The 27,672-nt window shown below is 37.6% G+C and overlaps 1 protein-coding gene across 2 annotated transcripts; it reads right to left on the bottom strand.

Moving 5' to 3' along the window:
• Positions 1-37: 37 nt before the first annotated feature.
• On the bottom strand, positions 38-15,867 carry LOC121038945 (C-type lectin domain family 7 member A-like). Of its 2 annotated transcripts, none has more exons than XM_040488931.1 (6): positions 15,559-15,867; positions 13,684-13,824; positions 13,322-13,405; positions 8,577-8,690; positions 6,090-6,235; positions 38-1,495 (listed from the first exon to the last, which is right to left on the bottom strand). In XM_040488931.1, the coding sequence occupies exons 2-6, from the start codon at positions 13,715-13,717 to the stop codon at positions 1,388-1,390; spliced, it is 486 nt and encodes a 161-aa protein (XP_040344865.1). In that variant the 5' UTR covers positions 13,718-13,824; positions 15,559-15,867; the 3' UTR covers positions 38-1,387. The 2 variants fall into 2 exon arrangements, with proteins under 2 accessions (XP_040344865.1, XP_040344866.1); XM_040488932.1 differs by having other exon boundaries at positions 13,684-13,783.
• Between the last annotated feature and the right edge of the window lie 11,805 nt (positions 15,868-27,672).

The following is a 27,672-nucleotide window of genomic DNA, read 5'->3' as shown; positions in this document are numbered from 1 at the left end:
GTCATTCCCTCTCTGACCTACTTCTCTCCCACCTCGTTCCCCTTGCTCCAGCATCCCAGGCCCTCTTGCTGTTTCCTCAGGAATGCTAAGGACGCTCCTACCTCTGAGTCTTGACCACAGCTGTTGTTACTGCTGGGATGCATTTGTATCAGCTAATCCACATGCCCTGCTCATTCAAGATACTGACCAACACAGGGGTGCCTGGGTGGCTCAGTGGGTTACGCATCTGACTCTTAGTTTTGGCCCAGGTCATGATTTCATGGTTTGTGAGTTTGAGCCCTGTGTTGGGCTCTGCATTGGCAGTGTGGAGTTGACTTGGGATTATTGCTCCCCTTTTTGTCTGCCCCTCCCCTGCTCACTTATGCACGCTCCCTCTCTCTCAAAAATAAAAATAAAAAATAAAAACAGATACTGTACAAACATCGGTTCTCAAGGAGTCTGTCTCTGACCACCGCATTTAAAGCAGTGAAATCTCTTCCTCTTAATTTCGTAGACAAAAGATATCTTGTGATAGAGCTAAAAGTAAGACCTCACACCACCACGTAGCTTTTATCATCCTCTAGTGTGCCATGTAATTTACTTGGCGTATTGGGATTGTCATCACTCATCACCTAGAGCACTATGATGTTTGCATTGGAATGTAATATCCATAAGGGTGGGACACTGTAGCGTGTTTCATTCACCACTATAGCTTCAGTGGCTAGAAGGGTGCCTCGCACATCGTGGGCCATCAATAAACAGCATGTCAAATAGCCTGTTTCTCATGGTGTCCCCCTGCTACTTAGATTCAGTTAAAACAGATCGCTTTTCTACATTTTCTGAACTCGTTTCCTGGACATCAACCAACAAATCTATGTGATTTACTAATGAGACAGAGCTTCCAGAAATTATGTGGACTTCTGCTAAATAATACCATTGAAGATTTTAATGACCACGTTAGAGTGCAACATTATTAGATGACTTATTGCGATAAGCTCTTTTTTTGTTGTTGTTCTTGAATGATACCAAGAAGACAGGTACAGATGTCACTTCCAGAGAGAACTGGCTTTATAAATACAACTTTTCTTTCCTTGTTGTATTTTTAACATTTCCTGCAACCGTACATGTGTACCTGCTAGTACTGTAGAACATACAAGAGAAAAATACAAAAGCAAAATATCATTTTACTGTGTTTGGAAGGACCCTCCATTAAAGAACATGGAATAAATCATGCTCTTTGGGTCTACTGAGGTCTCAGATTTGCATTCAGTTGCCTATCTAAGAAGCGAGATCAAATGGAATTAAAGATATTCCCTAAGTCCCCAAGGATCTGTTCCTCTTGTTCACCAATAATCTACCAATCAGTTACTGAGCAGGAAAGAGGGCAGGAAGATGGTGAAATAAAAACTTACAGACTCTGAGATACGATTGAGCCATCCAGCCACTTTCGGGGATTCTTGGGTCCTACCTTTAATCCAATCCAATAATTGTATGTTATTTTTGATTGAATGAAGATCTGTGTGTAAACCAGAATAATTAGGATTATTCACAACATCAATGAAAATGCCTTACCCACAGAGGACTCCTAAAATACTGAGCATTTAGATCTCCAAATGCCACTATGATAAATGAAGGAGGCAGGCTAATTTCTCCATGGGGCAGAGAAGACATTGAAATGGAAATGCTTCAGTGAAGGAATCACTCAATTCTTGGTGACTGGATGAAAGATATACAGAAAGGGAGACAATGAACTTTAAAAATATCTCCATGTATGATGAAGTAGATAGGTAAATATGACTGCACTAAACCTGGAACTTCTCTTCATAAGACATCTTCTTCTTCTCTTCTCTAAGACACCTTAGAGATTGTATAATACAAGCTTCAAATATGGAGATATCTGCAATAATTTAAAGAACAAATACATGTTTCTAGAAATCAACAAGAAAACAAAATTATCCAATAAGAAAAAATGGACAAAAAAATGAGAACATATTTCAAATAAATAAGGCATCATCTCAGTTGGTTGTGTCCAACTTCGGCTCAGGTCATGATCTCCTGGTGCCTGAGTTCAAGCCCCACCTTGGGCTCTGTGCTGACAGCTCAGAGCCTGGAGTTTGCTTTGAATTCTGTGTGTGTGTATGTGTGTGTGTGTGTGTGTGTGTGTGTGTGTGTGTGTGTGTCTGCCCCTTCCCCACTCAAACTCTGTGTCTCTCAAAAATAAACTTAAAAAAAGTTGTTCAAGTAAATAAGGAATATAGCCATATGTATAGAAAGGTACCAAGCTCACTAGAGATCAGAAAAGTGCATATCAGAGCACCTGAGTGGCTCAGCTGGTTAAGCATCTGGCTCTTGATTTCAGCTTAGGTCATAGTCTCATGATTTTTGAGATTGAGCCCCACATCAGGCTCTGCGCTGACAGTGCACAGCCTGCTTGAGATTCTCTCTCTCTCTTTCTCTCTCTGACCCTCTCTTAAGCTCTCTCTTTCTCTTTCTCTCAAAATAAGTAAACATTTTAAAAACGCAATTCAATTCCACAAGGATATATCTTACAACAATTCAAGTGGCAGAAATTAAAGTTAGCACCAAGTTTGTGTGATGATAGAGATCGAACTTATCTTTTAAGCTGTTGCTCAAATCATATCGAAAAATAATTTAGAACTATCGTATAAAATTAAACTTTTACAAACATTGCCCAGTGATTCCACTCCTAGGATAAATAGAAGTGAGGACACACAGAACAATTTTTCACAGAAGCGTGTCTAAGCATGTTTAATGAAGGAATATTCATAACAACAAAAGGTGGAAACAACCCAGATTCCCATCATCTAGAGAATGGATGAAGTATATCCACACTGTGGAATATTATATGGCAGTGAAAATGAAGAAACTATACCTACATGTTAACACAGCATTTCCCACTTATTTGCTTTGTGCCCTTAAGCAAATAAAACTTCTTTGAACGTTTTCTTATCTATACAGTGGGAATCCCTATCTCTTTTAAGATTTTGTGGAGTGGATAATGTATGCAGTCTCTAAAATATCTTTAACATAAAAATACTGTAAGTTATTTGTAATCATTATTCCAATTGACGTATTTTATTTCCTTCAAATGTTTCCTATGGATGCAAATGTGAAGCAACAAATTAATATTCTTTCCTAAAATGAATGTAATCTAATCATCCTCCCTCTTTCTCCTTCTCTCAAACACACACACACACACACACACACACACACACACACACACATACACACACATGCATGCACACACACACCAATTTTTTTTTTCACTGTAACTGTGTAAGAAAAAATTTTAATACAGTATGTTTAAATGCCTAAGGAAAATGGATGGGTATTATATAAACATGACAAATACATGCTTTATCATTTCTAGGTCTCTGAAGAAACACTAAAACTATTCTTTGATTCTTTTACTCACATAATTTTGCTAGATCTTAGAGGTACACAGAAATGTATCAAACGCAATCTCAGTTTTCAGTATCAAGGGATTTAAGCCACTGTTTTCATCACACTCTTAGGCTTTACAAAGCAGCAAAACATAGGAAATCCTAAGCTATCAGTGTAAGAGTAATGCCGTTCTACAGCAAAGTCTCTCACAGGTCTGTATAGTATATCAGCAGTCCAGTTCAGACACTGAAAGCCAGGCTATCACAATGAGGCAATAGACTATGAAACTCAGATTTTGCTCTGATCAATGGCAAAAGTCTCAATAAATTTCAAAGGCTGTAGATTAGTTCATGGCAATGCAAGGAGAACAGGTATAAGAAGAAGTTGCAGTGAAACTCTGAAGTCCGGGGGCGCCTGGGTGGCTCAGTCGGTTAAGCCTTCAACTTTGGCTCAGGTTATGATCTCACAGTCCGTGAGTTAAAGCCCCACGTCGGGCTCTGTGCTGACATCTTAGAGCCCGGAGCCTGCTTCAGATTCTGTGTCTGTCTCTCTCTCTGACCCTTCCTCGCTTACACTCTATCTCTCTCTCTCCTTCAAAAATGAAACAGTGAAACTCTGAAGTCCAGAAACTTCAGTGGCAGGACTAAAACTGAAGAAAACTGGATTGGAAATTACAAGGGAAATATGGATAATAAATAAGTTAATTTCTGAGTGAAAAATCTGAAATCATTTAGGAATTGATAGAGGACAACTGAGGTTTAAATTAATCAAGGTACTTATAAGCTGTAGCTGGATTTTTTAAATTTGTTTGAATCCATATGCTGTTGCCTAACTCATTTGTTTCCAACAGTTAAAAGGTATTCATTCATATTATTATTTTAATAAGAGTTTTATAAATAAGAAAATATAGAAGTTTTTTTGTTTGTTTTGTTTTGTTTTGTTTTGTTTTGTTTTGTTTGTTTTTTTAAGTAAGGCCTAGACGTGGGGCTTGAACTCACAACCCGAAGATCAAGAGTCAAATACCCTACCAACTGAGGCAGCCAGGCACTCCTGAGTGTTGTCTTTTCTTTAACATAGGGTTTTTAACTTATCCTTCACAAGATACTAATAGAAATAATATTGCTATGAATAATTAGTGTAACTGGAATCAGTGCCTAAATGGAATCACTAGAAGGAAATCATCAGAATCCATTCGATTGACTTTATATTCCCAAACTACATAAGGAATAGCAATGTGATCTAAATTTTTCTCTTCTAGAAAAGAGATGTTTCCTCTGTCATTCTGGATTATAAGTAAAAGAAAAGTACATTTTTTTAATTTTTTTAGCTTGTATTCATTTTTGAGGGAAAGAGAAAGAGTGTGAGTGGAGGAGGAACAGAGAGAGAGGGAGACACAGAATTTGAAGCAGGCTCCAGGCTCCAAGCTGTCAGCACAGAGCCCGATGAGAGGCTTGAACTCATGAACTGTGGGATCAAGACCCGAGCCAAAGTTGGCCACTTAACCAACTGAGCCATCCAGGCATCCCACCCCCCCCCCCCCAAAAAATACGTTTTTAAACAATCATTGCAACTACATTCAATCTCTTTATTTTTCATCTTTTTTTCTCATGGCTATGAAAATGAGTCTCATCTTGCCTTAAAAGTCTCATCTTGCTGTGCCTGGGTGGCTCAATCGGTTAGCGTCCAACTTCAGCTCAGGTCATGTTCTCTCACTTTGTCAGTTCGAGCCCGCGTCTGGCTCTGTGCTGACAGCGCAGAGCCTGGAGCTTGCTTCAAGTTCTGTGTCCCTGTCTCTGCCCCTCTCCCCCCTCTTAAAAATAAATAAACATTAAAAAAAGTTTAAGAAGTGTGATCAGTCCCAAGGCTCCTGGGTGGCTCAATCAGTTAAGCCGACTTCAACTCAGGTTATAATCTCACACTTGTGAGTTTGAGCCCCTTGAGATCTGCACCGATGCTGACAGCCTGCTTGGGATTCTCGCTCTCTGCCCCTCCCCCACTCACACCGTCTCTCACTCAAAATAAATAAGCTTAAAAAAAAAAAAAAAAAGTGTGATCAGTCCCAAATACTGATGAAGGAACAGAACCAAGTACAATACGAAACTGTCTCCTTCAGGCTGCTTTTTCTTTCGCCCTGTATGAGCTCTGAGAAGCTAAATACTGAACTCTCTGATGTATACTAAAAAGGGAAGATGTGGGGCGCCTGGGTGGCGCAGTCGGTTAAGCGTCCGACTTCAGCCAGGTCACGATCTCGCGGTCCGGGAGTTCGAGCCCCGCGTCGGGCTCTGGGCTGATGGCTCAGAGCCTGGAGCCTGTTTCCGATTCTGTGTCTCCCTCTCTCTCTGCCCCTCCCCCGTTCATGCTCTGTCTCTCTCTGTCCCAAAAATAAATAAACGTTGGAAAAAAAAAAGTTAAAAAAATAAATAAATAAATAAATAAAATAAAAAGGGAAGATGTGACACCTAGACTAAAAAGACTGAAAAACATCTCACATCACCATTTCCCTGGCGCTGAAAACGATGGTTCTTCCAGGTCTCTGTTACACCAGGTCTCTGTCTCCTCCTTGGCAGAGACATCTGCACCAGTTAACAAGTGCTTCCAAAACAAAGTGGCCAAATTATACCGGAGGCAATTGTAACAATTATCCTAGCTCAAGACATACAAATTTCCCAGAAAGCATTTACTCAGGTTTAGTAGAGTAGACGTACTTGCTCCTCTTTAGTATCAATCTTCACGAGACTAGACTGCAGATCTTGGCATGCCACCTTGCTCCTCTCCCAAGTTTCCTCTTCTTTTGAAAAGTGGTAACAACTTTTTCGACAACAGTACCATTTTCCTTGAAATGTGTCATTGTCTTCATTCCATAATCATGGGTTAGAAAACAATATTGTTAAAATGCCGATACTACCCAAAGCAATCTACATATTCAATGCAATCCCTATCAAAATAACACCAACATTCTTCACAGAGAGAGAACAAACAATCCTAACATTTGTATGGAACCCGAAAAGACCCAGAATAGTCAAAGGAATATTTAAAAAGAAAACCAAAGCTGGAGGCATCATAATTCCAGACTTCATGCTGTATTACAAAGTTGTTTTCATCAAACATTACGGTACTGACACAAAAACAGACACATAGATCAATGGAACAGAACAGAGAACCCAGAAATGGACCCACAAATGTATGACCAACTCATCTTGGACAAAGCAGGCATAGAAACTACAGTGGAAAAAGACAGTCTCATCAGCAAATGGTGTTGGGAAAACTGGACAGCGACATGCAGAATGAACCTGGACCACTTTTTGACACCATACATAAAAATGAACTCAAATGGATGAGATGCATAAGACAGGAAACCATCAAAATCCTCGAGGAGAAAACAGGCAACAACCTCTCTGACTTCGGCCATAGAAACTTCTTACTAGACATGTCTCCAGAAGCAAGGGAAATAAAAGCAAAAATGCACTATTGGGACCTCATCAAGGTAAAAAGATTCTGCACAGTGAAGGAAAGCATCCACAAAACGAAAAGGCAACTGACAGAATGGGAGAAGATATTGGCAAATGACATATCAGATAAAGGGCTAGTATCCAAAGTCTATAAAGAACTTATCAAACTCAACACCCAAAAAAACAAATAATCCAGTGAAGAAATGGACAAAAGATGTGAACACACACTTTTCCAAAGAAGACATCAGATGACTGACAGTCACATGAAAAGATGCTCCACATCACTCATCATCAGGGAAATACAAATCAAAACCACAATGAGATACCACCTCACACCTGTCAGAATGGCTAAAATGAGCAATTCAGGCAACAACAGATGTTGGCAATGTGGAAAAAGGGGAACCCTTTTGCACTGCTGGTGGGAATGCACACTGGGGCAGCCACTGGAGAACAGTATGGAGGTTCCTCAAAAAAATTAAAAATAGAACTACCCTATGACCCAACAACTGCACTACTAGGTGTTTATCCAAAGGAAACAAAAATGCTGAAGGGGAACGTGCACCCAATGTTTATAGCAGCACTATCAACAATAGCCAAATTGTGGAAATGGACCAAATGTCCATCGATGAATGGATAAAGATGTGGTATATATACATATATATATATGTGTGTGTGTGTGTGTGTGTGTGTGTGTATACACACACACACCTATATACACACACACATATATATAATGAAATATTAACCATCAAAAAGAATTAAATCTTGCTATTTGCAGCAATGTGGATGGAACTAGAGTGTATTATGCTAAGCAAAATAAGTCAATCAAAGTATCATATGATTTCACTCAATGTGGAATTTAAGAAACACAACAGATGAACATAGGGGAAGAGAAGAAAAATAAGATAAAAAACAGAGAGGGAGGCAAACCATAAGAGATATTTCAATGCAGAGAACAAACTGAGGGTCACTGGAGGGGTTTGGGTGGGGAGATGGGCTAAATTGGTGAATGGCATTAAGGAGGGCACTTAGGATGTGCACTGGGTGTTACATATGTACATGATGAATCACTAAATTCTGTTCCTGAAACCATTACTACACTGTATGTTAACTAGCTTGGATTTAAATAAAAGAAAAATGAAAAAAAAAAAAGGAATGCGTCATGGTCTTTATCTTAAAACAAAAGCCGCATGATCCTCAACCACGAGACAACTTAGAGACCTTTCCTTTCCCTGTATTTCTTCCTTACTTCACACTGAATGATGAAAAAATAGGTGGTTTTCCTGTATCCCAAAAGTCTGTTGGGAATAGCTTTTGGCCAAACTGTGGGGCCAGAGATCATCTCTCAGACCTCAGACCATTGCTCGGATTACACTGAGAAATCATGACTTCCCAACTACAGATACACTGCTCCAATACGAAGCAGTTCTCCCTTCAGGAGAAATCCACCAAAGTGAATATAAGAGAATGGTATTAATTCCAAGGGATCTATATTGGAGAAAATTCATCACAGGCATAAATCACTCAATCAAATCAAAATGACTTCGTGAAAGGCAACAGTTCAATTAGCTATAATATAGAAAATGGATTTGATTTTTTAAAAAGGTAAGCAAAATTAAAGAACCTAACTAAGTTCAATGTAAAGTTTTAAAGTTATATATCAAAATGGGATCATTTTGATATATGGGATCATTCCATGGGAAGAAAATCTGTAAACTACTAGTGTAATTATTCAGTACATACCTGTACTGAATTGATTACAGTGAATTGAGTGATCTCCAACTTCTGCTAAGGAAGCATTTTTTTCTTCTGTTTTTTTCATATCCTGCCTGGTGGCACCAGAATACCTATAAAAAACTTCAATTCATATTATAAAATTAAGGTCTTGAATGCTTGTAATAAATCACTTTATTATAATCACTCTAGTTCTAAATGGCATAGTGAATGTTGCTGATTAAATGAAAGTACAATCAGAGAAAATGTTACGTTAAAATATGTTGAAGTGTCAATTGGGCGCCTGGGTGGCTTAGTCGGTTAAGTGTCCAACTTTGGCTCAGGTCATGATCTCACGATCCATGAGTTCGAGCCCGGCGTTGGGCTCTGTGCTGACAGCCCGAAGTCTTCTTTGGATCCTCTTGCCGCCTCTCTCCTTCTGCCCACCCCCACTCTCCTGTGTTCTCTCTATCTCTCTCTCAAAAATAAAGACATTCAAAAAAAAAAAAGCGAGAGAGAGAGAGAGAGAGAGAGAGATTAAGACCTCAAGTACCTAAATACTACCATTTCTTGTGACTACCCAATTCCCTTGTCCTTTCCTTTTTGTCTATCCAAGGACACATGATATAGAACTAATTTTGGCAGGACCTCTAAGAAGATTGCAACATGGTATTTATGCGCCTCTAAAAATAGTCAACTTCACTGGGGCTCCTGGCTGGCTCAGTCCATAGAGCAAGCCACGCTTGACCTCAGGGTCATGGGGGTTGGGTGTGGGGCCTCCTTGAAAAATAAAAACAAAAATTTTAAATATACAGAAATGGCCAATTTTGGAACACAAGTTTCTGCAACTCAAATGACAAAAATCACAAAACTGTACACATACAAACTAATGCTGACCAACGCTTATAGTTTTCTTCACCATTTCACCACTCAATATTACTCAGTATAGTTACTGAGTCACACTCTTTTCTCAATTCAACAGCTAGTTCAAGTATTTATACTTTGCCCAAATTATCTGGAGCACCTCCTTGACTCTCCCTCTCAGAACATGGCCTCATCTGCTCCTTCGCATAGAAACCGTCACCAGCATGGATACCTTCTCCTCACCTTCCTACACCTCCTCCTATAGATACACAGGTATCTCTCACTCTACCCCAGAAAAAAATGTGCTTTGCATTGAACAAGTATGAAACTCTCACCCCTGCTCTGGATTTCATCCCGTATCGAATCTTTGGCGATCTTGATCTCCTACTGTCAATTTCTCTCTTGAACCCTCCACGGTTTCCTTCTCATGGTTCCCTTCTCTTGCATATGATCATCTCAAGTCAGCTTTCCCACAAAGTTCCTGTCCTTTCTTTTTCATATTTTTTGTAACAGAGTTCTTTTCTTTGCTGTCAGATTGGGTGTTAGCATAAGATTATTCACATTCCTCCATTCATGAGACACTTACCACATTGCTCTCAGAACTGGTTTTTCTTCCTTAGTTAGCAAGTTGTTAGCTACCCCAAATTGTAGCCAGGACCTTAAGCATTGCATTTATTTACTTTGGTAGTCATTTCATCTCATCTCCCTACTTCTCTCACATGCTGTAACTAATGCACATTTCAATTACTCCCTTCATACGTTTTACATACAGTATTATTCCTTCTTTATGTACTGATTCATTTTAACTATTTCAGCTGATAAAAATGTATCAGGACATACACATATATGTTTGTGCTCTTGCCTTTTTTTTCCATTTCATATGCTTTTGCTAAAATTCATGCATATTGCTGGATACCATTGTCGTTGTTTTGACTGTCGCATAAATTCCATTGGTAAATCAATTGCAGAGATCTCATTTACTCTCCCATTAATGATCTTTTGAGTGGTTGTGAGATGTTCGATGTTGTGAATGGCACTGCTACAAACTGTTCTGTAGATGTTCATTTCTGTGTATGTGCAAGTATATCCGTTGGATATACACTTAGGGTGAGAATTACTGAATCGTGTTGAGTTTTAGAAGATAGTACCAAACTGACAACGTGCTTGTATCAGGTTATACTCCCTTTAACAATGTTCGAGATCATATAGATCCACTTATTTACAAGGCTTGGTAAATGTTTCACTTAGTCATAATTGAAAAAATACTTTTCTGTATTCACTGTCTCTGCTTCCTAATGTGTGAATGAGTTTTAGCCATTACAGTCAGGCTTTGACCATACCCACTATCCTACTGGAGCTACTCTAGAAAATATCATTTTGGCCTCTCTCGCCAAATTTAATAAGCTTACTTCTAGCCATTATAATACCTGATCCTCCAGTACTAGTTGGAACCCTTGACTACCTTTGCCTTCTCTCCATGATACCATAATGTTTTGGACTCCCACCTACTTGTTTAACCAAGCAGCATGGTTTTTCACTGTTTTTACTCATCTTTTACCTCCAGCTAAATGTTGATTTATCCTACGATACCCCGCCTCACCCTTGTTCTTCTAGCCTAATCTACTCTCCCTGGTTTCACAAGGTAGAGCATGGTCCAGCTTCTGCTTTCCTCTATGATATCTTCCAGTATCTTTCATCCAGGCATCTTCCTTAATCTCCAGACTTTTAATTTTTTTTTTAACGTTTATGTATTTTTGAGACAGAGAGAGACAGAGCATGAACAGGGGAGGGTCAGAGAGAGGGAGACACAGAATCCAAAACAGGCTCCAGGCTCTGAGCTCTCAGCACAGAGCCTAACGCGGGGCTCGAACCCACGGACCGCGAGATCATGACCTGTACCGAAGTCGGCCGCTCAACCAACTGAGCCACCCAGGCACCCCAATCTCCAGACTTTTAATACTACCGTGTACGTGCTGATGGTCTGTGTCTGCTGTTAAAACCCACTCTAACAGACACAGACCAATCTCATTCTTTCTGGTCATCTCCACTGATATATCCAAGCACCTCACTCCTTACCATTATTAGCACACCTACGCAAACATCAAACCATACTTAGTGTTCTTCTTGTGTTCTCTGTAATATTTAGTATTATTTAGTAATATTTAGTAATATTTAATTTTAGTAATTAAAATTTAGTAATATTTAATATTTGGAAGACATTCACCAAGGTGTGTAAGCCTCATGTCAAATGGTATCACTGATTCAATTGTCTCCTTCACGCACTCATGTTCTAGCAATTCTTCTCATTGAAGATTTCTCATTTATGGTGCCTACCCTTCATTACTTCTTCATAACACTAATTCAGTCATTCTAACTAACACTGATTCCTGAAACATCCTGTTATCTTCTCCTTCCAACCACTTGCCGGATGTTGAGATTGACCTTTCCCAAATCCCTATCGCCTCATGGGACAGGAGTCATGTTTTTCCCTCACATAACACCTTTCAGTGGTTTCTTTTGTTTTTAGAACAGATCTAAAATTTCTTAAGATATTAAAATTATCAAAACGTGCATACCTAGGCAAACCTATTTATAGCTACTTCTTAATTCTCCTAAAGCATCCAGTTCTTTGGTTCTTGTTTTCTATGCCTGGATAAGTAGTCTCTCTACCCCAAGCTTCCTGATTGAGTCCTACCTATCCTTTACATCATATCAATTATTATCTCCTGGAGGAAGGTTTTCTGGCCCTCAGCATGAAATATTCTATTCAGCTGATATCTTGAAGCCATTACCCCAGCACTGATATTATTTTATTTTAAAAACTGCTTTGTTTACGGGGCACCTGGATGGCTGTCAGTTGAGTGTTTGACTTCGGCTCAGGTCTTGATCTTAGGGTTCATGCTTTCCAGCTGCTCATCAGGCTCCCTGCTGTCAGCACAGAGCCCACTTAGGATCTTCTGCTTTCCTCTCTTTCTGCCCCCGACCCCAGCTCATGCTCTCTCTCTCTCTCTCTCTCAAAAATAAATAAAACATTAAAAATAAATAGGAGTGCCTCGGTGGCTCAATCAGTTAAGCATATGACTTCTGCTCAGGTCACGATCTCACGGTTGATGAGTTTGAGCTCAGCACCGGGTTCTGCACTGGTGGTGAGGAGCCTGCTTGGGATTTTCTCTCTCCCCATCTCTCTCTGCCCCTCTCCCATTTGCGTGCTCCCTCTCTCTCTCTCAAAAGTAAATAAATAAATAAATAAATAAACCTCATCTTTAAAAAATATATAACTGTTTCATTTAAAAAAAATCTTCCCCTTTAAACTGAGCTCATTAAGTGCTGACTTTTTAAAATGCTGTACCTTTAGTATCTATCATATATAGGCCCTGACCCAGAAAGATCCTCGAAATTGTTGCTGAATTCATGAGCTAAAGGATTAAAAAATCAGGAAGAAGATATTTAAAAAGGATTGTATATAAATTTTTAACAATCGATGTGAAAAATATAAAAAGTGTTATAAAAATAGATCAACCTTATATTCCTCTGTGATTTAAGCAGTATTGCAGTATGATAAGGAGTGTAATACTCAAAGAAAGATTTTTCCAATTCTCTGGTCATATGGAAAACTTCCTCCTTCACAAAATATAAAGATGAATATATATGTAAACCTCACTGTACATTTCAGCAAAATTTTGTGCCATTACAGCCATGACATACACTATTTTGTGTGGTATAAAAGCTAAGTGATGGCAAAATAGCAAAATTATCGTCATCGATATTATAAACACCATCATGATTACTAACATTTCTATAGGACTCTATAGTTTACAAAGGCTCAGCAGAAGTTCAGTTATGGTATCTCATTTTTCACTCTAGCTCATTGTTCTCATAAAAAAAAAAAAATGTGTGTGCCCGATACTCACGCATATATCTCAAGCCTGTGCTTGCCAGCAGGAGGAAAAAACATGTAACTCCCAGGGTTAATGCAACCTTACGCCGTGGCAATTCTGTACAGATTCAGAAAGCAAAAATATATAGTAAGCATTGAGCTTAGGAAAGCCCTCAGAGTTGGAATAAAATGGAAATTCATTCTGGAATTGGAAATGAATATCCCTTTTTACTGTGATTACAAATATCCTTGAATTTTACATTTACATATACCCCTTGATCTCTGAAGAACCGGACAAATAACGTCAAATATACAGAAACCCAATTATCATGATTTCACTTCTTCTTACTTGAAATCATATTTTCACAAAATAAGAAAGCAAACAAAAAACTTTACCTCTCCTTTCATCCATTGAACATCTTTCGTCCATCTGTCTCCTTGAAAGGGGTGATATCAGATTCGTGCACGTCGCTCTCTACTCGCTCATTTTTGAGGACTGTAGGCAAAGAACACGGTTCGAATCCTGTGCAATGTGGCCTGAGGCATTAAAATGGCAGTATTTATCATTACGTAACAGGGACAGCTAAATGAATGATAAGCATGATCATCTGAAATAAACAGGTTAAAGCAAGTATCTGGGAATATCAGGGAAATTTTTTTTTCATCTTTGTAATGCCTTACAACAGAGATTCTACACAATTAAATAATGGTCCATGACCATTTATGGGCATCTTATGTTAAGCATTCAGTTCTTTCAAAATCATTGAATTCATGGCCAAAATTTAATAATTGATATATTCCATACTCACCTAAACCTCTAGGCTTATATCACCTTTTGAAAATTATGTTTGATCACTTAGTGCCTGTGTTATGCCCAAATGGCAATTATATTGACACCAAATAGAGTAAGCCCTTCTTACTAAGGACACACACACACCAATTTGACCAACACTGCGCCTGCTACATTGCTTATGTCAGACCCCGCTCATTCATTCATATTATCCCTTGAACTTTAGAGTCAGTGGATCATGACTCCTTCTTCAAGTATGAGGAAAATATGAAAATCATGAGATTCAAGGAAAGGGAGTTTAGGAAGTAACATTAAATGAGGGTGGTGATTGGTTTCTTTCCTGTTTGTGGATGAGGAAAACTGAGCCTCAAGGAATATATATAGTATTCCCAATGTCAGACTGTAAATGATACTCTTTAGTTAAAATAAACTTATATTATAAATATATATAAATAAACATGCATAAAATATTTTAAATGATAGTCTAGTTCAAGTAAATTTATGTCAAAATATTATGTTATATTTAAAAGGGAAATATATACTCAGTTCAAGTATATATGTCATAAAAATAGCTTATTTATATTTATCCAAAAATATGATCCTTCACCTACACGTGGCTTATAGAAAATATTTTCACAAAAAATACATAATAATCTCTCTCCCCTAGAAATAAAATACGCAGTGATTAAAGAGGAGAAAACATTTTCCCCGAAAGAATATTTTTGGTAACTGTAGAAAGAATCAGATAACTGTTTTTCTTCAATAGATATGGTTTTTGGATTTTTAAAATATCTTAATATTTCACCATTTAATTACATTATACTGTCAGGAAACTTGAACAATCATCAAATAATGATAAAATGTATACACATTGTCATTTGTTTTTCAAGAAATATTCCCTCTACAAAAGTGCCAAATTATATATCTTGTCTTAAGGTCGTGTATTCCTAGCTAACCGGTTTTTGTTTAGTAGTATTTTAATTGACTATCTGTATAACAAAATAATAAGAAACTAAATTTGGAAATATAAAGCTGGATTTATTTTGCTAGAAAAATACTCCTATTGTCAAAGCATCAAACTTTTTTATTACACTTAACTGAAAGAAGAGAGAATTCAACCTTTGGATAGTTCATTGCTAACCAGTTAGGTAGCACCCATAGAGATAAGAGGGGAAAAATCACAGATTTATACTGTCAAAAAAGAATCACATACTCCTTAAAACACCTCAGGATTAAAAAAAATCATATTCTGCATCAGAAATATTCTGATCCACTCCTTTCCTCATTTGCAGAATAAAGTTAACGTTCGATATGGATTAACACGGATCCAGGAGTCAGTTCTTGGGGCAACAATCCAAAGCCCTCCCAACTTTGTCCACAGCTTTCCCATAGCAAATGCTACTTTATCCTTCTCTGCTGGACAATGCGACAGCACAGGCACGGGTCACCCAACCTCGCTGGCTGCAATACCTCATCCGTACCTGGGATTTCACAGCCGGAAAAGAGCTTGGTCAGGATCACAGCTACGATGATGTGCTGGCTCTGGGGGCCTTTCACCTCTGCTTTGACTCCACAAGGTACTAGTTGACGTGCTTGACTGACTCTCAGAGAGACCGTGTCAGGAGAAAGATAGCCGATGGCCATGTGACCATAGATACTCCCCCGCATGGTTTCCACTGGCATCCGGGTCTCCTTTACTCCTGCACTCTGTGTCAGACAGGAGTCCTAGAGACCTCAAATGCTGAAGTTTGCAGACATTCTGTGGATCAGTACAAACCTGAGCTTCAGCAGTTACCTTGAAGCATAAAAACAAAAAGGCATTGTCAAAATCTCATGAGGTTCGGAAATGCTTAACAATAAATGTAAAAATTTATAAAAAATAAAAAGGGAAATATCCACATTCAACTTGACATGGTTTTTTTCTTTTTACAAAATGAAGGTAAATTACCAATTATTTTTACTATTTATATATATAAATAAATATTATAAATTGTGTATACACTTTGGACTCTGTTTTTAACAAACATTCTAAGGATAGCCATATTGCTTAATATATTATAGTAAATCTAAATACATAAAAATTGAGATAAATGATTTGAATATAGCACATACTTATTTGAATAATAGTACTTACTTGTTGTGTCCTTTTTAAACTGCCTGAAGAAACAGAGTCTTTACATAATAAAAATTAGGACAGAAAGAAAGAGACATGTTTAAAACACTAAATAGGTTTGACTGTGCTCCTTTTAGAGCATTAAAGTCAAATTTATCTATTCGACCTCTTGTAGCAAAAACTATCAAAGCATTTTTAAAACTATATTATGTGTTTAATTCAGTGAGCAGCTCTATGCCCTTTTTAACCCTACAAGTATGTGTTAGGCAGGAACAAAAGCAGGAACCATATGATATGGTTTTTTCATATCAACCACATTGATCTGTCCATCTGAAGGGCCCCCAATGCTGTGAAGCTTCAAGAGTCTTCTTAGAAATGTGCAGTAATAACAATAAATCCACCTCGATGCCAGCCACACCAGGGGAAGTCTTTTCAAAAGCACTTTCTCCTGGTTGGAGCTCCCTTTTCCATCACTCCCAAACCACAACTGTCTCATCCTCTTCTAAATACTGGTGGGAACACCTGTGAAGTCTCTAGCTTTCTTTTTTCTGGTTTGCCTTTGGCTCACGCTGTTTCTTTTTAAGATCTAGCTCATTGCTTTCAGGAAGTAGGTTTCTGACAGGAATAGAGATAATGAAGAAAGCATTCTACAAATTCCCCATGCGACAGGGCTCTCTCTTAAAGGCAAACACGGTTTTCAAGCATGCCTATGGACTGTGATCTGCCAGGCCCGGGGTGTCATTCCTCTGCACGGCAGCCAGACATCTCTACCTATGGCTTATGTCAAATTCCCCAGTGCCAAACGATGTCATTTGACAGAAATGTATTTCATCATTTCTTTTGCTACCAACCATTATATACCTCACTGGTAAGGAATGATTAAGCCAGCACATGGACTTTGGACGTGTATTTTAGAGGGTGAAGAGTACGACCTCTAAACTCTCAGGGCAGCGCTGTCTTCCGGGTTGTGGGGTGATAAGACCGACTGCTTCCCGTGTGCTTCCGAAGCAGCAGCTGAGTGAAGTGACTGACTTTGGAAGTCCCATCCTCTTCAGCAGCATCTAGAATATCTTCAGTGCAAATGAAGAGATTGGGCTTTATTAGGCAGTATTGAATAACATTTGTGTATATAAGGAACCAAGTGGAAAATGGACTCTAAAAGTTAGCATAGTTGGGGGTGCCTGTGTGGCTGACACATAAGCACCCAACTTCGGCTCAAGGTCATGAACTCATGGTTTGTGGGTTCCGGCCCAGCCTCTGGCTCTGTGCTGTTAGCTCAGAGCCTGGAGCCTGCTTGGGATTCTGTGTCTCCCTCTCTCTCTGCTCCTCCGCCTCTCATGCTCTGTCTCTCTCCCTCTCTCAAAAATAAATAAACATTACAAAAAATTTAAGGTTTAAGTTATCGTAAGTTTATAGGAATGCATTGCCTCTTTTTTAATCTTTTTAAAAACTATATTATTTGTTTAATTCAGTAAACCGCTCTATGCCCTATTTGACCTAGAAGTTAAGTGTTAGGCAGAAACAAAAGCAATTTTGTTTTGTTTTTTCATATCAACCACATTAATCTGTCCTTTTTAAAAGTTGTATAGATTACTTATCATTGTTTAATATTAACAGATCAATTGATACATATGTATTTCTAAAAATTTGGGGCAAACAACCAATGAACAGCAATTATTATTTCTTTATTTTTTTCTTTGTTTCTTTGTTACTTTATTTCTTTTTTTTTAAGTTTATGTATTTTGAGAGAGACAGCACAAATGGGGAAGGACAGAACACAAAGAAGTAGAGAGAGAGAGAATCTCAAGTGGGGCTCGAACTCACGGACTGTGAGATCACGACCTGAGCCAGAGTCAGATGCTCAACCAACTGAGCCACCCAGATACCTCAGCAATTTTAGTTCTTAGGGCCTTAAATAAGATCCCAGATTTATCATAACTAAAATAGATAAAATAGGTTCTAGAAAAGCTATCAAACTATATAGATTTAATATTTTATCAACAATATTTACAATAAATAAAAATGTAAAGTATTAATGTCAGACTATGGGTGTATGACTATTTTTTAGGATTTACTTTTAATTTTTCTAACTATTTGAGGAATGAAGCTATCATTAATTAGCCATTTATAAAGACATTATCCACAAAGATCTTTCTGTCCTTAAAACCTTCACACACTTTTGTACCCCAATGGCAATGCATTTTTAGTGCTTTTTAAAATATTTCCTGTACCTCTTTTCTACTTCATCATTTATCTATCCTGTAAGGTGCCAGTAAAATATTACTCATGTTCACTATTTTTTCATTCACCAAGTCTCGCCTGTGTCAAAGAAAAGTAAAAACTCTAATGATATTAGGTGAAAAGAATGATAAGGTAGTAGAAACCAAGATTTAATACCAAGATGAGGGGTGCCTAGGTGGCTCAGTCAGTTAAGTAAACGACTTCAGTTCAGGTCATGATCTCAGTTTTTGAGTTTGAGCCCCGCATCGGGCTCTGTGCTGACAGCTCAGAGCCTGGAGCCTGCTTTGGATTCTGTGTCTCCCTCTCTCTGTGCCCCTCCTCCACTCATGCTCTGTCTCTGTCTCTCAAAAAAAAAAAATAAATAAATAAATGTTAAAAAAAAATACCCAAGATGAAATCATAAATCAATACAATGAGAAAGAGAGATCTTTCTGATGACATAGTAGGACAGAACAAAGCAGAATCTTTGTAGTAGCAGGGTCTATAACTAAATTTCTGTGAACTTAATAATAAAGCAGGCAGACTGCATAAAATTTGGTGATAATATTCCAAAAGCAAAGGTCCATAGAAAATAGGTTTTCATTTTTATTTTTTATGTTATTTTTCTTATATATTCTTTCCACTTCTTTGTTTTTATAATAAAAATGATAAAAGTTAAGTGAGTGTGAAGAAATTATGAGTCCAAAATTCTTGGTAATGTTACCAGGCGAGGAATAAGGACATGTGATTTATCTCGAAAACAAATAGCTTATGTGAACAGGAATGAAAATGATGAAGGGAGACAGTTTGCTTTATTTGTGATCCTTAGACTATTTCCACGTGTAATTTTTGTTCAATAACATACATTGGTACATTAAATCTCACATTATTTGGAGCATTTCTGTTACACTTTTGCCTTTAGTAGCTAAAGATTTAGGCCTTGATTTGCCCTCTCCAGTCACAACTTCTCTTGCATTCTTCTTACCTTAGTTTCAAAAAGAGTCATTAAAGCTCTTCATTAAAGACTTCAGCATTCACTAAATCTGTCAGCAGAAACAGAACTACCATAAAATAAGAGTTGTTTCCTCTCATGCTTTCCATTTTTTCTTGTTTCCCCATTATATACCCTATCTCAAACAGAAATTATGAAATAATATTCAGTTGAATTGTGTTTTTATAGAAATGTCAAAATAGACTCTCTTGTTTTCTAAGTCACCTATCTTTAATGCCATTTTGGTACAGGCAACAATGCAAAACAAACCTTTCTAAAATTTGAGTTGCCCAAAAGTGTGAAAGATACTGAGTTCATTATCACTTGAGATTTTAAACAGAAGTAAGATCGCCATAGTTTAAAATCTTGTGGAAGGAACATCCACACTAATGGTATTTTCCATTCATAATGTACAAAATTTTATTTTATACAATGGAAAACTCTCTTTGAACCTATTTTGTAAGAATAAGATAAATGGTTATAGTGTGTGTATATATATATACACATATATATATGGAATATATATATATGGAATATATATATATGGAATATATATATATATATATAAATGGAATTTATATAAGAAGATAATATTAACTAGATCTGGCTGTCAAAGTAGGCTTAAAAGAGCTGTTGGTAAAATGGATCTTTGAGAAGATCAATAATATTGACAAACACTTAGCTAGACTGATATGAAAAAAAAAGAAAAGATGCAAATTATCAAATCAAGAATGAAATTACCTCATTAATGATTCTACAATATTAAAAGATAAGAGAATATTATGAACCATTTGATACCAATAAATTTCACCAATTAAGTGAAATAGGCAAAAATCTTTAGAAGTCACAAACCACCAAAGGTCCATCAAAAAAAAGTAGATAACCTAAATAATCTCTATGTCTATTTAAAAATATGATATTCTACTTAAAAACTCTTACATACACTCACACACACACACACATACACACACACACACACACACACACACACACACACACACACAAAGACTAGACAGATTCACCAGAGAATTCTACTAAACATTAAAAGAAGAAATATTACCAGTTCTACACAAAGTCTTCCAGAAAATTTTAAAATAAAGAAAACATTTCCCAATTCATTCTATGACTTAAGAATAATCAATAACCTCAGATGGGAAGTGGGAACAGGGAGGATGAGTTAAATAAGTGATGGGATTAAGGAAAGCACTTGTGATGAGCACAGGGTGATGTATGGAAATGTTGAGTCACTATTTTGTATACCTGAAACTAATACTATGCTGTGTGTTAACTAACTAGAATTTAAATTAAAAAAAAAAAAAAATCAGTCAGCTGAAAAAAAAAAAAAAACACAGTAAAACACTATTAAAAAATAAAATGACATGGGGCACCTGGGTGGCGCAGTCGGTTGAGCGTCCGACTTCGGCTCAGGTCATGATCTCACAGTTCGTGAGTTCGAGCCCCGCGACGAGCCCCGCGTCGGGCTCTGTGTTGACAGCTCAGAGCCTGGAGCCTGCTTCACATTCTGTGTCTCCCTCTCTCTCTGCCCCCTCCCTGCTCATGCTCTGTCTCTCTCTGTCTCAAAAATAAATAAACATTTAAAAAAATAATAAAATAAAAATAAAATGACACTCCTTGTACCCAATAGGATGCCTACTACACAAAATAATAAATGTATGCAAGGAGGTGAAGAATTTGCATTTTTTGTGCACTATTGATGGAAATGTGTAATGGTGCAGCTATTTTATTATTTATGCAGGTCATAAATAACCTGACAGTCTCTGTGTCCCCAGAAGGAGACCCTAATATCCTGCAGCCACAAGACCGAGATTGCTGAAAACCAAGTGCAGAATCTCATCCTGCTTCTAGTTGGTCACAAGGCAAATTGAACCCTCCACCTCATGAGATATCTAGTGTTAAAGTGAGGGCATTGATTAGAAGAGAATGAGATCCTGTGGGTTGGAATGGAGTGGAGTGGAAACATACAGGAAGAACCCTATGAAGCTGAAGACACTGGACACAGAAATCCTGATGAAGCGTCCCCTCTCCAGGATAAGTGTCCTCTCTGATCCCGCGGTAGTACTTTCTCCACTTTCACTGATAACAGATTGTCCATCCCTGTCTGAGAGGATCAACCCTGTGCTACCTCAGTATAATATAATGGCCTACCCTGGAGCAGTAGCCATGAAAGACAAGATTGATTCCTCACAGGGCACATCCCCAAAACCCCCCTTTGCTTCCACATCTATAACTATACTCATGTCCCAGTGGGCCCTTCAAGGTGTAATTAAGACAAGAAAGCCTGTACTCCAAAAGAATACCTGAGTATTTATATGCACACAAATGTGTATACACAGAAATCCGGAAAACATATGTGAGAATGGATATTAAGATTGTGGAACAATGGTGGAAGGAATATAAAGTTGGATGAGGTGGATTACAAACCTTCTTCAACTCATAATGGGGGTATGTTCTGATAAACCCATTGTAAGTTGAAAATATCTCAAGTCTGAAATGCATTTAATACACCTAACCTCCCCCAAATCCTTTTACCTAGCCTAATTTAAACATGCTCAGAACTTTTAATTAGCCTGCACTTGGGCAAAATCATCTAACACAAAACCTGTTTTATATAAATGCTGGCTATTTCATATAATGTGATGACCCTGCACTGAAAGTGAAAAACAGAGTAGTTTTATGGGTACAGAAGATTTCTCTAAGTATATTGGTTGTTTGCCCTTGTGATTGTGTGGCTCACTGGGACCTATAGCTCACTGCCACTGCCTGGCATCTTGAGAGATTATCATGTCACAAAGCATTAGCCCAGAAAAAGATCAAAGTTCAAAATTTAAAGTATGGTTTCTACTGAATATGCATTGTTTTTGCACCATTGCAGAGTGGAAAAATCAAAAGTCAAGTTTTCTGAGTTAGGGACCATCTGCATAATGATAGGAGCTCACAAAGAATATCACAATTAAGTGACATTCTTCACTTAATGTTACTGATCAGGGAGTTAGGAGTAATGCTAACAATTTGATTAGTTGGTTGGCTGAAGCATGAGCCAAAAGGTGGCCCATAGTGAGAAGATTAGACATGCTACACCTGCCTTGATTTAATGTAGAGGAAGAGATTCAAAGGCCTATGGAAATTGGAATGTTAGAGTGGATTTGTCTTTGAAGACATACTCAAACACACAGACAGGGTAGAAAAGACACACCTTTTACCACTACTTTGAGAAACAAATTTATGAGATGAGCCCAAGCATTCTTGCAGACCTCTGTGATAACTGTTCTCTGTAGGCCAGACCTTACAATGGGCACTATAGACATTGAATTGTGAAACCCAGATGCAATGAAAGTGATTGGATCCCAAGGTGCAAGGGACAAGTGGTGGCCATCAGTGGCCAAATGCAAGGTGGGTGCAGTTCCCATAATGGAGAGCAGAGTCAAAGCAGCAGTCAGAATAATCTGGCTTGTGCAGATCTATGGCATTGGCTGGTAGATCTAGGGTGTTCCTAGAAGTGAAATAGAGGGGAAGCCTAAAACATTCTTACTTGATTTGTATCAATAGAAAAGCTCTAGGTCAAGTGAACAAATGTCTAACCTGAATAATAAAAACAGACACCTATGGCTGCTCAATCAATTCCCAGATTTGAGCCAGTTTATAGACCCAAGTCCCTGAATAAAGAAGAGACCAAATCCTCTTGAGGAATTACCCTGGAACACCACCTTTTAGGAGGGAAACTGCACTGAGGAAAAGAAAATAATCACACCTTTTGGGAACTACTGGACATTGGTTCTGAACTGACACTTAAATTCTAGAAGAACCCAAATATCATGATGGTCCAGAAGTCAGACTAGGGCCTTTATAGAGGTCATGTGATCAATACAGTTTTAGCTAAGGTTTGTCTCAGTGTGAGCCCAGAAGTCCCCTCAACCCATCAGCTTCAGAATGTATGATTGGAATAGATACACTCATCAGTAGAATTGCCATATTGGTTCCTTGAACTATAGAGTGGGAACTATAGAGTGGGTCCCTTTCCCACTATGGTGGGAAAGACCAAGTGAAAACCACTAAAACTACCTCTACCTAAGAAAATAGTAAAACAAAAACAGTACTACATCCCTGGAAGAATTGCAAAGGTTAACGCCACCATCAAGGACTTGAAGGATACAGAGGTGATGATTCCCACCACATCCTCATTCAACTTGCCTATTTGGCCTGTGCAGAAGATGGGTGGATCTTGGAGACTGGAAAGAATTATCGTACATTTAATTGGGTGGTAACTACAATTGTAAATACTGTACCAGATACTATTTCATCACTTGAGCAATGGCCCTCTTTTCTAAATACCACGGGTGCTTTAACTGTTGATTACATCTAACATAGGTTTTGTGTGTGTGGATTCACTAGGATTTTCCATATATAAGACCATGTAATCAACAAATAGAGACATTAGTACTTCTTTTCCAATTCTTATGTTATTTCTTTTTCTTGCCTGATTGATCTGGCTAGGGTTACCAGTATTCTGTTGAATAAGGAGTGGTGAAAGTGGACACTCATGTCTTCTTTCTGATCTTAGAGGAAAACTTCTCAATCTTTTATCTTGAGATGCTGGTGGCTAGTGCTTGTAAATATATGGTCTTGATTATGTTCCAATATGTTCCTTCTGTATCCAGTATGCTGTGAGTTTTTACTGTAAAAAGAATGTTGTGTGTTATTAAATGCTTTTTTTTTGCATCTTTATGATGATCATGTGATTTTTACCTTTCACCGTATTCATGTGATGAACACGTTTATTGACTTGTGTATGTTGGCTCATCCTTACATCTTGGATTTAACTCACATTTGATCGTGGGATATAATCTTTTTAGGTGCTATTGAATTTGCTTTGCTAGTATTTTGTGGAGAATTTTTCCATCTGTATTTGTCATGGATATTGACCTGTAGTTTTCCTTTCTTGTGGGATCTTTATGTGGCTTTGGTAATGGGGTTATGCTGGCCTTGTAAAATTAGCTTCAGAGTGTTTCTTCCTCTTCGTTTTTTTGGAAGAGTTGAGGATAGACATTAATTCTTTAAATCTTTGACAGAATTCACCAATGAAATCACCTGGTCCTGGACTTTTCTTCATTTTGATCACTGATTCGATTTCCTTACATGTTATCGTCTGTTCAAATTTCTTTTTCTTTATAATTCAATCTTGGTAGGTTTTATATTTCTAATAATGTGTCCATTTCTCTAGGTCGTTCAGTTTGTTGGCATGTACTTGTTCATAGTATTCTCTTATGTCCATTGTATTTCTGTGACATCACTTGCAATGTCTCCATTTTTATTTTTAATATTTCTATTGGGTTCTCTCTTTCATGGTTGGTCTAACTAGGTTTGTCAGTTTTATCTCTTTTCAAAGAACCAACTTTTAATTTTGTTAATTTTTCTATTGTTTACCTGTTCTCTATTTCATTTGTTTCTGCTCTAATCTTTATTATTTCCTTCCTTCTGCTAACTTTGACTTATTTTTTTATTCCTTTTCTAGTTCCTTGAGGTCTAAAGTCAGGTTGTTTATTTGGGAACTATCTTTTTTCTTGATCTATGCTTTCATCACTATGAACCTCCCTCTTACAAGTGCTTTTGCTGTATCGTATAAGTTTCAGGATTTTGTATTTCCATTTTTGTTTGTATTATACATTTTTTTTAGTTCCTTTTTGATTTTGTGTTCCATTGATCGTTCAGCAGTGTGGTATTTGATTTCTACATATCTTTCCTTATTGATTTTCCAGTTAACCTCCTGTTTTTGGTTTGCACTTTTTTACCATGGTTGTCAGAAGATAATTGGTATGATTTCAAGCTTTTTCAAATTTCCTAAGAACTGTTTGTGGCCTACCATATGGTCTGTCCTAGAAATTTTTCTATGTGCACTTGAGAGAAATGTGTATCATGATGTTGGACGGCATACTTTGTATATATTTATTAGGTCCATTTGGTCTATGATATTGTCAAATCTAGTTTCCTTTTTTTTTATAGTTTATTTATTTATTTTGAGAGAGAGACGACGGGAGGGGCAGAGAGAGAGAATCCCAAGCAAGCTCCACACTGTCAGCACAGAGCCTGATACAAGACTCGAACTCACAAACCGTGAGATCATAACCTGAGCCAAAATCAGGAGTTGGTCACTTAACCAACTGAGCCACCCGGGCACCCCTTTATTGATTCTCTTCAGAGACGACCTATCAATTGTTAACAGTGGGGCATTAAGGAATCCAATTTTAATTGTATTGCTGATTATTTACCCTTTTAGTTCTGTTAGTATTTGCATTATATAGTTATGTGTTCTAATATTGAGTGCACAAATATATACAATTGTATCATCTTGATGGGTTGGCCCATTTCTCATTATATGATCTTCTTTATCTGTTTTGGCCATTTTTAACTTAAAGTCTATTTAGTTTGATAAACGTATGTCTACTTTTCGGGTTTTTAGTTCCAATATGCTTGAAATAAACTTTTTCATCCTTTTACTCAGTGTATGTGTATCTTTAAACCTAAAGTGAGTCTCTTGTAGACAGCATATTGTTGGAAATTGTTTTTCATCCACTCACTCAAGCTATGTCCTTTGATTGGAGAATTCCATCCACTTACATTCGTAGCAATTATTCATAGGGAAGGGCTTACTGTTGCCATTTGTTCACTGTTTTCTGACTATTTTGTAGGTCCTTAGTTACTAGATTATCTTACTGTCTCATTTGTGATTTAATAACTTTGTAGAGTGATATGCTTTGACTTTTTTATCATAATCTTTTGCGTATCTACTAAAGGTTTTCCCTTTGTAATTACCACTATGCTTAGATAAAATTTATTTATAACATCCTACTTTAGGCTGATAACAACTTAATTTCAACAGCATACAGAAAATTCGCACTTTTATTTTTCCCCACCCATCACATTTTAGGTTACTGATGTTACAGCTTTTATCCATTTAAAAATTATTAGAGTTATGGTTATTTTTAATACATTTGTTTTTTAACTTCAACCTAGAGTCATAAGTGAATTATGAGTTACCATTACTAGCTTTTTAGAAAACTGACTTTGACGATACAGTCATTACCAGTGAGTTTTACACATACATTCATACGCCTTTGGGATACTAATTAGCATCTTTTTATTTCCCTTGGAAGATGCCTTTTAGCATTTCTTGTAAGGTAGAGCTAGTCTTTAATCTTCTCTTTGTCCAAGACTGTCTTTACCTCTCCTCAATTTTTGTAAGACGGCTTTGCCATGCATAGTATTCTTGGTGGACTGAGGGGTTTTGTTCAATATTTTGAATCTATCATCCCGCTCTTTCCTGGCCTGTAATGTTTCTGTTGAGAAATCTGCCTATAGTCTTATTGGGGGAAGGGGTGTTCTTTGTATGCGATGTGTTGGTTTTTCTTGCTTCTTTCAAAATTCTTTCTTTATCTTTGACTTTTGACAATTTAATTACAATGTGTCTTGGTGTAGCCTTTTTCAGGTTCAACTTATTTGGGGTCTTTTGGTCATCCTAAATATGGATACCCCCCATATATAGATGTGGGGAATAAGTTTAGGAATTCCCTGAGCTTGCACCAATGGGTTAACAAGGCATAATTAGAAAGCCACAGGATGTACACACCCAAGTTTGGGTAAACAAGATTAGGTAAATAAGATTAGGTAAATGGGGCAAAGACCCCCAGTATAGGACAAAGGTGTAGGAATAGGGGAATCTCAGGATGAAAATATCCAAGATGAGGTAAACAAGATTGGGTATTTGGGGCAGAAATGCCCCCCCCCCCCAACTTAGTACAATAGCAGAAAGCTGCTTTCACAGGAAGGAAGAACCAAATGAGGTAAAAAGGTAAATAGGGCTATAGACTGAAGGAGGGTGAAGTTGCCCAGAGCAGAGCTGATTAGCAAAAGAAAGGTGCCTTGTTGACCCTGAGGTAGCCTGCTCTGTCTTTCTTGTTCCCTAGACCAGTTTAGGTAAACAGAGGTAGTGCCTCATGTCCAGCTGTAAACAACCTTCTGCCCGGTTCCAGGATTTTGTTCTGTATTGACCCAAATCCCTAACACCATATATCTTCAAAACCCCCTTTCCCTCATGCCCATGAGTTAACATTCATGATTTCATCATCTCTTTGTGCACATCCATCACATTTGTAAGCCTTCTGATCCTAATAAAAACAGAACAAGGACCCTTACTCAGGGCTCTTATCTCCTCCTGGACATTAGCCTCTCTCTCATTTTTAATCCCATGTGTCTCTT

The sequence above is a fragment of the Herpailurus yagouaroundi genome, unplaced genomic scaffold (assembly GCF_014898765.1).
Source record: "Herpailurus yagouaroundi ecotype Mexico unplaced genomic scaffold, PumYag 166, whole genome shotgun sequence".
Classification (NCBI taxonomy): Eukaryota; Metazoa; Chordata; class Mammalia; order Carnivora; family Felidae; genus Herpailurus; species Herpailurus yagouaroundi.
The sequence above is the reverse complement of the archived record's forward strand: the minus strand, read 5'-3'. Positions and strand labels throughout refer to the sequence as shown.

Excerpts from the sequence above, each read along its gene's own strand:
- LOC121038945 (XM_040488931.1), bottom strand. The coding sequence starts at position 13,717 with ATGGACGAAAGATGTTCAATGGATGAAAGGAGAG. Across the intron at positions 13,406-13,683 it reads TTCAATGGATGAAAGGAGAG|AATTGCCACGGCGTAAGGTT; the intron begins GTAAAGTTTTTT and ends GAATCTGTACAG. Across the intron at positions 8,691-13,321 it reads CACAGGCTTGAGATATATGC|TTTTTTATAGGTATTCTGGT; the intron begins GTGAGTATCGGG and ends TATGAATTGAAG.